This window comes from Myxocyprinus asiaticus, chromosome 28, assembly GCF_019703515.2.
Source record: "Myxocyprinus asiaticus isolate MX2 ecotype Aquarium Trade chromosome 28, UBuf_Myxa_2, whole genome shotgun sequence".
NCBI classification, from domain to species: Eukaryota; Metazoa; Chordata; class Actinopteri; order Cypriniformes; family Catostomidae; genus Myxocyprinus; species Myxocyprinus asiaticus.
This window is the reverse complement of record NC_059371.1, coordinates 532,643-546,968: the sequence shown is the minus strand read 5'-3', so window position 1 is coordinate 546,968 and position 14,326 is coordinate 532,643. Positions and strand designations below refer to the sequence as shown.

At 38.5% G+C, this 14,326-nt stretch overlaps 1 protein-coding gene across 7 annotated transcripts in view; it reads right to left on the bottom strand.

Annotated features, from left to right (window-relative positions):
* LOC127419215 (calcium-responsive transactivator-like) overlaps positions 1 to 12,952 on the bottom strand; it is a 67,791-nt gene extending 54,839 nt beyond the window's left edge. For 5 of the 7 annotated variants that reach the window (XM_051660438.1, XM_051660439.1, XM_051660441.1 and 2 more), the window contains exon 1: positions 12,815 to 12,952. In XM_051660438.1, the coding sequence (XP_051516398.1) occupies positions 12,815 to 12,883 (69 nt within the window). In that variant the 5' untranslated portion in view covers positions 12,884 to 12,952. Of the gene's footprint in view, positions 1 to 90; positions 170 to 12,814 lie in introns of all 7 variants that reach the window. The other 2 variants (XM_051660440.1, XM_051660445.1) reach the window with 2 other exon arrangements.
* Positions 12,953 to 14,326: the final 1,374 nt, after the last annotated feature.

Here is a 14,326-nt window from a genome sequence, read left to right as displayed (position 1 = left end):
TGTCTGTGTGTCTACGGGCAAATTATTTGTAATATTAATTTGATAATAATAATAATAATAGTCTAATAATAATAATAATTTAATACATACATTATGTCGGGTGACAATGAGAGCATTGATGAGATTTGCGTATAACTTGCTGCAAGATAAGCTGCAGATGTGCTGCTCTCTGTAAAACAAAAAATGTCAGCTGTCAGCAGGTGTTTTGTGAGGCATTTCAATTTTGGTTAAAAAGAGCCCTCGCACTCCCTCGTCTCCCCTGCACTCACTCACACACACACACACACACACACACACACACACACACACATTGAGGCTTGAGCTGTATCAAAGCTGGATACACTTGATCAATACAACAGTTTCTATATTATCTGAAATATCTCTGGGAAAAACCCTCACGCTCCCCATCCCCCTCTCTTAATCTCTCACACACGTGGACACACATTATATGTGTGACGCACAAACTTAAGGCCCAAACATACTCGTGAGAGAAAAACAGAGTCGTCATGTCAGCACACTCCTGCATCTAAGTGGGGATGAAAAAAAGTTGTTAAGGTTTATGTGACAAGAAGGAGGGCTGTGACTATGTACACCAATCGGGCTAATCAGCCGAGGAGAGGGATAAGTGCAATGAGATGTGGCAGTTTGCGAGAGAGAGAGCTACAGGCAGCTGCCCTTTATGCGTTTATGTTTGTGTGTCTTTGTGTTTAAGTTTATTAAAAAAATTACTTTGATGCTTCGTCTGGTTCCCGCCTCCTCCTTTCCATTGAACCCTGTTACATTGGTGCTGAAGCCCAGGAAGGAGGAGGGATGCGCCGTCGTAGAGTCCTCACCACTACCATCCACCTCAAAGGAGTAGCCGCAGCCATCCGCCGGAGGATGGAAGAGTTGCTACCGGCCACCTGGACGCGATGGGGTCAGAAGAATGGCCGCTGTCCGCGAGGGGAGGAGGGGCTTGCTGCTGACCGCCTGGAGCGGTAGAGCCGGTGCCAGGAACGGTAGAGCCACTGCCAGGGGCAGAAGAGTTCCCTACCAGCCGCCAGGGGTTGGAGGACTGGCTCCGGTCCACCCGGGGAGGAGCGGCTGTTGTCCGCCAGAGGGTGGAGGAGTGATCGAGGACCAGGCGACAGTGTGTCTGGGAACCGGCGAGTACATTTTTCCTCTCTCTCCTCTCTCTCTCTCTCGCTCACTGTCACTCCGCGTTGGCCTTTCCCTCTCCTCTTTTTGTTGTTTTGTTTTTCCCTCCCCTTGCCCGGCCCCCCATCGGGCTAATCAGACAAGGAAAGGGATAAGTGCAACGAGATGCGGCAGTTCAGGAGAGAGAGAGCTACAGGCAGCTGCCCTTTATGCGTTTATGTTTGTGTGTCTTTGTGTTTAAGTTTATTAAAAAAATTACTTTGATGCTTCGTCTGGTTCCCGCCTCCTCCTTTCCACTGAACCCTGTTACAGTTTATAATGGGAATATGGGGACACACATCTTGGCGATTTTGAAGCGATGTTACTTCCGATGAGAGCTGCAACAAAAAATGTAATCACAGAAGCGATCTCGCTCATTTTCTGAGTTTCTCTCTTTTGATCCCTCAAATACAAACTCACGCACACATGCACAAATGCACAACCTTATTACTCCAGTAAGTCCTCAAGTGAAGCAGCGCAAGCCTCCACTGCTAGTTCTAACGTGACGTTTTCGAATTAGCAAAGAAGGCTCGGATTGTATTAAAGCAAGACGCTGAATCTGTGGCGGAAGAAAGTAGTTCCACTCACAAGAAGGTTTTAGGGACGAAAACCAGAAAATGTCTTGAGATAAAACCCTGAACAATGTCTTAAGGTATGGTAACCATGATATTAGTGGAATAATTGACTCCGGCCCGTTGAATTGTTGAAAAATAATGCACACCCGAGGTGCAACGGTCACTCCGCTGCGCTTTGTTACCGTATAAATTAATTCAACAGTCCGTCGTTAATTATTCCTTACACACACACACACACACATATATATATTCTAAAATGTAAAAAAAACAAAAAAACAATTATAATAAAGAATGAGTGTTTCAAAACTAATATATATTGTGTATATAATATATATATACACACACATACACACACACACACACACACACACACTGGCAGCCAAAAGGTTGGAATAATGTGCAGATTTTGCTGTTTCGGAAGGAAGTTGGTACTTTTATTCACCAAAGTGGCATTCAACTGATCACAAAGTATAGTCAGCACATTACTGATGTAAAAAACAGCACCATCACTATTTGAAAAAAGTCATTTTTGATCAAATCTAGACAGGCCCCATTTCCAGCAGCCATCACTCCAACACCTTATCCTTGAGTAATCATTCTAAATTGCTAATTTGGTACTAGAAAAATCACTTGCCATTATATCAAACACAGCTGAAAGCTATTTGGTTCATTAAATGAAGCTTAACATTGTGTTTGTTTTTGAGTTGCCACCGTATGCAATAGACTGGCATGTCTTAAGGTCAATATTAGGTCAAAAATGAAAAACAGCTTTCTCTTTGCCCACTTCTAGCCAAAGAAGTGGGCAAAGAAACATCAGACATTGGACAACAGATAATTGGAAAATTGTGTTATGGATCTTAACCCCATTGAGCTTTTGTGGGATCAGCTAGACTGTAAGTTGTGTGAGAAGTGCCTGACAAGACACATCTATGAACTAATTTCTTATTAGACAAGACACATCTAGAACTCTTTGAAGTAGTTTTAGAAGTTCTGAACATTTTTTTCAAATTGTAATAGTAATTTTTCACGTTATTAATGTCCTAACTATATATTGTGATCAGTTGAATGCCACTTTGGTGAATAAAAGTACCAATTTTTTCCATAAGAGCAAAATCTGTACATTATTCCAAACTTTTGGCCGCAAGTGTGTGTATATATATTATACACACACACACACACACACACACACACATATATATGACCAGACTTGAGCAGTCTGGTAGCAACAGTGTCACGGGAAAATCTCGTGAGCGTGCATGAACCGTCGGATTTCCGAATGATGGACACCAGTTGGGACTGTTATGTGTGAGGTTGAAGCACTTTTTTTCTGTTCTGTGGGTTATTAAGGATTTAGCCTTGGGTACACAATTTTCTTTGCGTTTCAATAGGTCACACCTTAATATAGGTCAAATGTTTCTCTCCATGTTGGATGTTAATGGGCTGGGGCACCCTATAAAAAGAAGGAAGGTGGAATCTTTTCTTAAGAGTAAATATTTTTAGTGTTCTTTCAAGAAACGCACCTTTCTCCACAGGAAGCTGAAAAACTTGGCAGGGCATGGGGTGGGTATGTGTTTATAGTGCTAGTTCAAGAGCAGGGGTCATCACATTGATAAATAAGCATTTACAATTTAAATGTCACCAGGACTCTTCCTAGAGCTGGCCGCCCGGCCAAACTGAGCGATCGTGGGAGAAAGGCCTTAGTCAGGGAGGTGACCAAGAACCCGATGGTCACTCTGACAGAGCTCCAGCGTTTCTCTGTGGAGAGAGGAGAAACTTCCAGAAGAACAACCATCTTTGCAGCACTCCACCAATCAGGCCTGTATGGTAGAGTGGCCAGACGGAAGCCACTTCTCAGTAAAAGGCACATGACAGCCCGCCTGGAGTTTGCCAAAAGGCACCTGAAGGACTCTCAGACCATGAGAAACAAAGATTGAACTCTTTGGCCTGAATGGCAAGCATCATGTCTGGAGGAAACCAGGCACCGCTCATCACCTGGCCAATACCACCCATACAGTGAAGCATGGTGGTGGCAGTATCATGCTGTGGGGATGTTTTTCAGCAGCAGGAACTGGGAGACTAGTCAGGATCGAGGGAAAGATGAATGCAGCAATGTACAGAGACATCCTTGATGAAAACCTGCTCCAGAGCGCTCTGGACCTCAGACTGGGGCGAAGGTTCATCTTCCAACAGGACAACGACCCTAAGCACACAGCCAAGATAACAAAGGAGTGGCTACGTGACAACTCTGTGAATGCTCTTGAGTGGCCCAGCCATAGCCCAGACTTGAACCCGATTGAACATCTCTGGAGAGATCTGAAAATGGCTGTGCACCAACGCTCCCCATCCAACCTGATGGAGCTTGAGAGGTCCTGCAAAGAAGAATGGGAGAAACTGCCCAAAAATAGGTGTGCCAAGCTTGTAGCATCATACTCAAAAAGACTTGAGGCTGTAATTGGTGCCAAAGGTGCTTCAACAAAGTACTGAGCAAAGGTTGTGAATACTTATGTACGTGATTTTTTTTTCGTTTTTTATTTTTAATAAATTTGCAAAGATTTCAAACAAACTTCTTTCATGTTGTCATTATGGGGTATTGTTTGTAGAATTTTTAGGAAAATAATGAATTTAATCCATTTTGGAATAAGGCTGTAACATAACAAAATGTGGAAAAAGTGAAGCGCTGTGAATACTTTCCGGATGCACTGTAGATGGCACTTTAATACATCCCTTCTACAGGACCCAGCATTTCAAAAGATTTTAAAGACAGAAGTTAATGCTAATGTAGAAACCAGTTGGTCCTCAGTGTCCTCTATGGACATGGCATAGGAGGTGCTTAGGGTAGTTCTTAGTGGGCAGATCATACAATATGCCTCATTCATTAAAAAGATCAAAACACAGGAATTCATAGAATTAGAAAAGAGCATCAAAAGTGCTGAAAAAGAGCTGAAGTGCCAAATGTCATCCAATGGTCTTAGAGAGTTGACTCAGCTAAAATATAGATACAATACTATGTTGTCACAGAAGGTAGAGTTTTGGTTATTCAGGGCAAGACAGACATGCTTTGAGTCGGGGGACAAAGGAGGGAAACCTCTTGCCAGATACATAAAACAGAGAGAGTTTTTATCCACCATTCCTTCAGTGAAGTCTTCTGGAGGCAATATATTTACTTCTGCCGCAGATCTTTATAGCTCCACATCCATGTCTACCGATAAGGATATTAGCAAATTTGTAGAGCCATTAGAACTCCTTAAATTGACGAGTGATTAAAAAGACTTTCTTGACTCATATATTAATTTAGAGGAGCTTGTTGAGGTAATTAAAGCCTTGCCAACAGGTAAGACACCGGGGCCAGATGGTTTTGCCACAGAGTTTTTTAGATCTTATGTCACATAACTGGTTCCACTTATGTTAGAAGTTTACACAGAGTCATTAAAGAAAGGTGAACTACCACCAATCACGACACACACCCTGATTAGTCTCATTCTTCAAAAAGATAAAGACCCAAATTAATATAAAAGTTACTGTCCAATTTCCCTGATCCAGTTAGATGTAAAAATATTGTCTACTGTAAAATTCTGGCTAATCGATTAAGAAAGTAATTACATCTATTATACATATAGATCAAGTGTGGTTTATTTGTGGTCATAGTTCTTCTGATAATATTAGACATTTTATAAATATTATGTGGTCAATAGCGAATGATCAGTCCCTTGATGCCTAGAAGGCTTTTGATAGGGTGGAACGGGACTATCTATTTTGGAAATTTACGGGTTTGGGAACACTTTTAAATTACTTTATAAACAACCGTTAGCGGCAGTGCAAACTAATGGATTAATAAAAATAAAAAAAATCTCTAGGTAGGGAAACCTGGCAAGGCTGTCTTGCCCTGGAACCATTAGTAGCCGCAATAAGAAAAGACGATGATTTCCCTGGCATTGTAGCAGGAGGTGTTACTTTACGCAGATGATATATTATTATTGGTCTCTGACCCATGTAGATGTATGCCTAGCCTCCATAAAATTATTCATTCTTTCTCCAAATTTTCATGATACAGGGTGAATTGGTCTAAATCGGAAGCTCTTGCTCTGACTGCAAATTGCCCTGCCATAGCTTTCCAACCTGGAGCCTTTCAATGGCCCAAGTAAGGCATTAGGTATTTAGGTATTTAATGTCCAGAAATTTTTAGATTTAGTTAGTTAATTTTGACACATTAATGAAAAGGTTCTTGTGTAATGTGGATAGGTGGGCTTCACTACATTTGTATATGGCTGGGAAGGTCAGTGTTATAAAAATGAATTGTATCCCCAAATTCAATTATCTACTACAGTCTCTCCTTCTAGAAGTTCCTCTTTCTTAATTTAAACAATTTGATAGAATATCTAAGTCTTTTATTTGGAATGATAAACATTCTCGTTTGCATGTCAGTAAGTTACCAATTGACAAAGGAGGTTTTGGACTCCCCAAAATTTACACTGAACAAGTGGTCCTTTCCCCAAACTCACCATTGCAAAGTCTTTTTATCAAACTGCCTAGAGAAGTAAAAATGCATCCCATTTTTCACACTTACATTCAGTATGAACAAAGGTTTCCCGTATGTTCAGTTATGATACTTAACTAAATGTTTCCTCAAGCACATGGCTGAACCCCCAGTTGTGTATTAACAAGTCCCCCTTTTGCTGGAAAGAATGGATGGATGGTGTTGCTACACTTGGTGACCTTTATGAAAATGGAGCTTTTAATTAGAAAATATAACAGTAATTTGGGATTTCTAGGTCTCAATTTTCAGGTATTTACAGTTGCACCATTTACTTTGTACTATTTTTGGGGGTATTACACAGCCCCCAAAAGCTGCAGACACGCTCTGTATGGTACTCATGGCCTTTAGAAAGGGGCATGAAGCATCAGTGTTAGGGCTGGGCGATATGTAAAAAATATTTAGTGATAATTGCCTTAAAGAATATTGCGATATCCGATTACATCATCAACCCACCTGCCAAGGGTCATTTTTTTGCTTTATTGATTTTGCTTTAAAAAATGTAATTCATATATTGAAACACAAAAAACGTAAAAGACATTTCTAATTCAAATTGCACTTTTAAAAAAAAAAAAAAAAAAAAAAAAAGCATTAAAATAACGAAGTGATCAAAAAATATTTTTTAACCACCTCCCCGAATCCAAACATTTGCCATCATGCAAGCATCCATCAACACAGATGGAAAATTACTAATAGCTTGCAGATTAAGAACCAAAGACAATTATAAATGTAAAGACAATGATAATCAAAATAAATAAGCCTAATAAATTCCCTTGTGTTCCCAAAATAAAGCTGCCAAATCTGTGTTGTATTGCGTTTTGGTAATACAGTTAATGCTGCCAAAGAAAAGAAAATAATACTCAATTTTAGGTTCAAGGTGAACGTGTCATGTATTACTTTATGATTTATTCACTTTCGTCTTTGTTTCTTTAATACAAAGATATATATTACTGAACCTGCAGAGTTGCGTTCACAATGCATGCCAACCGCATGGAAATAAAGTGAACTAAAGTCACAGCACCTCCTGAGATTATCAGAGATCATTTGCAGCATTCTCATAGACAACAGTATTCTTGCAAACAGTTTTCAGATAAATAAAACAGAGAAAAAAAAGAGTGAAAACTCTTTGCATGTGCTTGCTCCATGAGACACGAGACCTGTTCCAGCTCGCGCTGCATGCATCTTGAACAAACAGCGAATCAGACACAAGCAGTAGCTATGATTCAAAGTTGTGAATTTAATTTATGTGAAAAATCTGAATATCGCAAAAACAATGTGCGGATAAAGCCACGTTTCCATCTCTTGTGTTCAAAAGAACAAAATCGTCACTTCCGGGGAAATTGTAGCGACTGTGTGACTTTTATTAATAAAATACTTGTGGTTTAGGATGCACAGACAAAACATTTTAATAACTTGTTTCATGACTGGAAATGACAGCGCGTCACACAGTTCTGGGAGCACTATGTGTGTGTGTGTTCCTCCATTATGACTTTGTGGTGTGGATCTATAAGATATTCTTTAAAAGTATCAATAAACCTGCTCTTCGGGAAAAAGTGCAAGTTTGTGTTTAACTTATTTGCTCTGCAAGCTCTATGCAGGATTTGGATTTTTAGGACACCGGAATTTCAGAATGACCAGGGCAACAATTCAGTTGTGATGACTGGTCTGCTGTGGTTCGTCCATTTATGAATGAATTATTCAGTCACATGATGTTTTTGATGTGCATCTAGTATTCCTGTTAAATTCAATAGGAGTTTATTCGGTAAATGTGTTTCCATCACAGTTTATGCGCATTTCTTCTTATCGATTAAAATTTGTATCCACCTCAAGTGAGCGTATAAGTTTTCCATGCGCATTTTGGAAATTTTATTTGCTTCTTGGTGTTTCCATCCAACAGATTTTATGTGATATCCTGAAATGTGCATAAAAAAGCGTTGATAAAAACACAGCTATTGACGGCTTTTCTCTTGTCTTTTCTTGTCATGTGTCACTCCGAGACATCTTACAGGTCACCCACCTGTTGCGGTAGATGAGCAAAATTACCCACGCATGAAATACATTTGGACGAGGAGCTTGTGAACTGGATTCGGTCTCGACGCATTTGGCGGATGGCGGGTGCTTGTTTCACACTCTGGTCACTGTTTAATATATTTGGTGACTCCCCAGATCCATGGTTTTGCCATTTCCCGATACTGTCAATCATGTCTGTTCGGTATCGGCATCGGGATCTTTGTAAGACATCTTCAATATCTGATTACATCGTCCTATCGCCCAGCCCTAATCAGTGTATTATTCCTCGCTGATTCAGAGTCTTGGTGATGGGGCCTTAACAGCCCTTAAGAGGTTATGGGAAAAAGATTTGAACTTGGTATTGGAGGATGGGTAGTGGGAAAGAATTAAAAAAAAAAAAATGTTAAAACCATGTCTAGGGATGCAAGGGTATGGCTTATTCAGTTTAAGATTTTGCATAGTTTCTGCTGGACCCTGGATTGTTTAGGCATGGTTTAAAAGACACATCTACCTGCTGGCGATGTCAGTTGGAGGATGGAGACTTAGCCCATGCTCTGTGATTTTGCGCTAAGATTCAAGAATTCTGGGTAAGAGTCCAGAATGGTATCTGTGAGGTTTTAGATACTCACATTTCATTCTGCCCAAGACTATGTATATTGAGTGATGGGGCAGTTATTAAAGTAGTTAACAAATATACAAAAAGCTGTGTCCAAACTAGTGTAATGACTGGCAGACAAATAATTCTTAGAGGATGGAAGTCAATTGGCGCTCCCTCATTTCAAGAATGGTTCACCAAATTGGGCAGGGTGGCTGCATTTGAAAAGATGTCATATAAACAGCTTGGCAGATTAGACACGTATGGTAAGAAATGGGACAGGTATTTGTCCTTTTTGAGAGGCTCTCAGTGATGACCATGTGGAGAGAGACAAAATTGTGGTAGTATTTGTGAATTCTGTTCTTTGTGGAATTTTTTCTTTTCTCTTTGTTTGTTGACTTTTATATTTTGATTGTCTCAAATATTTGGTATGCTTGTTTGTTTGTATGTGTGCATTGTGTAATTTAGGCTTCAATTCACCAAAGTGACATTCAACTGATCACAACGTATAGTCAGGACATTACTGATGTAAAAAACAGCACCATCACTATTTGAAAAAAATCATTTTTGATCAAATCTAGACAGCCCCCATTTCCAGCAGCCATCACTCCAACACCTTATCCTTGAGTAATCATACTAATTTGGTACTAGAAAATCACTTGCATAATATCAAACACAGTTGAAAGCTATTTGGTTTGTTAAATGAAGCTTTACATTGTCTTTGTTTTTGAGTTGCCACAGTATGAAATAGACTGGCATATCTTATGGTCAATATTAGGTCAAAAATGGCAAAAAAGTAACGGCTTTCTCTAGAAACTCGACAGCCAATCATTGTTTTGAGGAATGAGGGCTATACAATGCATGAAATTGCCAAAAAACTGAAGATTTCATACACAGGTGTACACTACGGTCTTCAAAGACAAAGGACAGCTGGCTCTAACAAGGACAGAAAGAGATGTGGAAGGCCAGATGTACAACTAAACAAGAGGATAAGTACATCAGAGTCTCTAGTTTGAGAAATGGACGCCTCACATTTCCTCAGCTGACAGCTTCATTGAATTCTACATGCTCAACACCAGTTTCCTGTACAACAGTAAAGAGAAGACTCAGGAGTGCAGGCCTTATGGGAAGAATTGCAAAGAAAAAGTCACTTTTGAAACAGAAAAACAAAAAGAAAAGGTTAGAGTGGGCAAAGAAACACAGACATTGGACAACAGATCATTGGAAAAGAATGTTATAGATCTTAACCCCATTGAGCTTTTGTGGGATCAGCTAGACTGTAAGGTACGTGAGAAGTGCCTGACAAGACAGCCACATCTATGGCAAGTGCTACAGGAAGCGTGGGGTGAAATGTAATCTGAAATGAGTATCTGGACAAACTGAGAGCTGGAATGGCAACGATCTGCAAAGCTGTCATTGCTGCACGTGGAGGATTTTTTGAAGTAGTTTAAGAAGTTCTGAAAAAAAATTCAAATTGTAATAGTAATTTTTCACATTATTAATGTCCTGACTATACATTGAATGCCACTTTTGTGAATAAAAGTACCAATTTCTTTCCATAGGAACAAAATTTGTACATTATTCAAAACTTTTGGTCACCAGTGTATATATTTTGTTTATTCTGTTTTTTTATTGAAGAATCAATAAAAAAGTGTTAATAACCAAAATATTATATGATCTATTAAACTTATCGATCGGATTAATTATTTTCAGGACAAATGAGTTCAGTAATCATGACAACAGATGTTGATAAGGCTGTCTATACAGTCATCAACCGCTAGAAGGTGCTTGCGCGCTGCATGTCATGTATTATCCAAATCACAAAAGAAGATGCACAGATGAAGATGAAGCGGGCTCTTTGTAATCAGTGTTGGAGCATTTCTCTATAAACGAACATTAATGTTTTCTGCACACACCGTGATTGTGTGTTAAAGTACAACATGGCAACAAGCACTGTTGATGATCTCCTTGTTTCATCCCAACCAATTATGTTAGCGATCGTCAGGAAAGCACGAAGGCACATTCAGCCAATATCTCACCATCTCCTTAGAAACTGTATGTTAAGTACTGTGTTTACGTAGTGTGTTATGAATTGACTTAATTAAAAAAATATAAGTCCAAAGGTATGAAATATCCCACGATCCACAACGTGAAGTTTTCATAACCCTAACAGCCCACTAAATACGGCCCTGCATTCCAACAAAGTTTTCAAACCCCGTTGCGGTTGCACAAGTCAAAAAACTACACACAAAAACGAGCAAAGTTCCAGCTTTAACCGAAAATCGCTAGCAGTATTACTAGGATCATTGTTATACTTCCTAACCATGAGTGGTTATTGAGGTTTCTCTCTTTTCCTTCCTATTGATCAATAAGAAGTGTAGACTATGCCAATGCCTTTTTAATTACCCTACTGGCTAGTGCATTGCATTGTGCGAATGAATCAGTAGCACAGTGTCATGGTATACATTTCCCACAGCATTAGCTACTGACGCAGCGTCGTAGTGACCAACTTGAAAGGGAACGTCTTTGTTACCCTGAACGGAGGAAACAGGCGCACCCACGCCTTTCCCAGTCTGGAACGCATGGATGGTGGCTTTTTCCAGAGGCTCGGCATAAAAGGCCGGCAGAATGTGAGGGTCATGGCAGTGACTCGGTTACCTGTTTGCTGTACCTGAAGAGATCTCTATCTCTCAATCCACGCTTGCTATTTAAAGGCAGCATTGATGAGGTTCCATAACCTGACACATCAGGTGCGTTGTTCCCATTGCCAGTGATATAAAGTTCCATCACAATACTTATACTATACATACACTGATGTCATTCGATTATATACTGTTTTATTATGCACCAGGGTGCAAATAGCATATGCCACTATTTACAGTAAGTGTAAATATCATCAACTGTAGCCTATCATACCTTAATTTGGTAATTTAATTCTTATTCATTTGCACAGAATTTCATTAAATATATTTAGTAATGTGTGCATATCATGTTTTTACTTCTGAAATTGTTATACATGTGTTGATAAACTACAGTTGATTGTTCTGAATTTTTAAGCTTTATACTTTTAATAAATAAACTTGTTTATTAGCACACTTTAAACTTGCTTATTTATTGATGTTGGGTGTGTTTGGATAGGTGTACATGTAGGGGGGTCCCATTTTGAAAATCTGCTTAGGGTCCCCAAACTGCTATGGCCAGCCCTGATCTGCCTAAATGACAACATTAAAATATCATCTCTAAAAAAATAAATTACTACAAATACTATTAAACTATAACAATAAAATCAATCAATTTAAAAACAAAAACTCACCTAAAATAGTAAATCTACGAATAGGGCATTATGTAAACAAAAACAGAATTACAGTTTGTGATGAAGGTTTAAACATTATTTCCAAATCAGCCGAAATTGTATACCGCCGAAATACCTGTAACCGATATTACTGTAACGGATACTAATCTAACCGCACAAATATCTATGTGCAGTAACTGACATGTGTTGTACTGTGACTGGGCTCCTCAATTCGTCAAACAGTAGCCTAATATTAGATTATACTCACTAGTGTTCATTGCATTTAGCTATCTAAAATCTAAAAATTATAGTAGGCTACATTTTAAGCGTTGCCGAAAACAAAGCACCTCTTTTTATATATATATATATATATATATATATATATAAACATCAAGAGTTTTAAAGCCATTCTATAGCAAAAACGTAACGGAATATATTAATATATGCAGATGATATTCGATGGAGCAGTACAGCCGCATTACAAACTCTTGAGGGTGAGATAACGCGTATGAATACGCGCGCACTGTTACACTATTCCTCTGTCGAATTGTGCGTTTGTTTATGACACGCTGTTGATCGCTGATGCTCAACATTCACAATCAAATACCGTCCAAACACACACACATGAAATGTACCTTTTGTATGGTTTGTTGAGTGACCTCTCCTTTCCCCCTAGGACGGGCGGATGAAAATGTAACAGACATGTTTTCTATGCAAAATTATAATAAAGGTTTTATTCTTATAGCCTATATTATGTCGCTTTGATGCGCTTGTCACTTCAGACAAGTGTTGCTGTTGAAAAATAGGGGAGTATGAGCTCCCGTCTAGGTCAGTTTTGCGATATTAACCGTTAAGGTCAATTTTCAATTAACAAAATATTTCAGAAACAGTTTTAATTTTGGTACAGCCAGATAGATATGCATTTTTGTATTTATTCATAAATTAATTAATTACGTGGGAGACAGTCTGACCCCTTCCTGTCTGTTGTGGTACAATCTGTTTAATTCCATTGGGCCAGCGCTGTCCGTATAGCTGCCGTTCTCAGATTCACGACAATACAAACGCCTGTTCTCCAACGCAAACCAAAGCTCTTCTGATAGGAAGCCTCCAGTTGGGCGGAACACTGGCGAGGAGACAGGAGGCCGTTCTTTTTGAATGGATGTCTATGGAGGAGATGCTTTACAACTCTGAATAAACTGCTTTTGTGAGGAAACGGCTCATCATTTAATGAATTAACCGCCTGTAAAAAATTTTTTTGGAATGAACTGTGTGTGGAGTTTACTATGATAATGCTGTTTTATAAGAGAAGTCACGGACGATTTTACGACCGGAAGGTGTCAGTTTACGGCTCTCTCCATTCTGTTTTTTTTTTTTTTTTTTTTTATCTCACCAGCAACTGTAGTAAAATGCTAGTTGATCGCTGCAGCCTTTACTCTATCCAATGATAGAACCGCGAAGGTTGTTATCTCTATTTTTGTTTATTTTATTATTATTATTATTATTATTATTATTATTATTATTATTATTATTATTATTATTTTGTTGTTGTTGCTTTAATCAATATAACATGACAGTCAAACCAACTGAAAGCATAAGAAATAAACTAAAAGAAAAAAAAAATTCCAAAAAGGTATATCGACAATATACAGAATTCAAAAGGCTATAAATTATACAATATACAATGCATATAATATTAAGATTCAAAAGGGAATATTCAAGGCTTTATAAAAGTTAATACTCTTTAGCCCTTTGCTGTTTTTTTACTCCTGTTAACATATTAAAGTAGTACTTCTGTTTTGAAGTGTGTGAAATTTGGTTTCTGTGACGACCATTTACATTTATGAATAACATTTTTCAACAATAAATTCATAATATACCATACTTCATGTTCAATTTTACTATCAAAATAAAATAAAAAAACATCCACTTTCCTTAAATGCACATCAATACCCGTATTAATCTTAATAAAATATTTTAAATCACACCAGAACATTTTTGTATAGATGCAGTCAAAAAAGAGGTGTACAATGCTTTCAATTTCAATGTTACAAAAAGCATATTTTAAATAAATATCTTTCCTAAATTTACATTTATGCATTTGGCAGACACTTTTTTTTCCAAAGCAACTTACAGTGCACTTATTACAG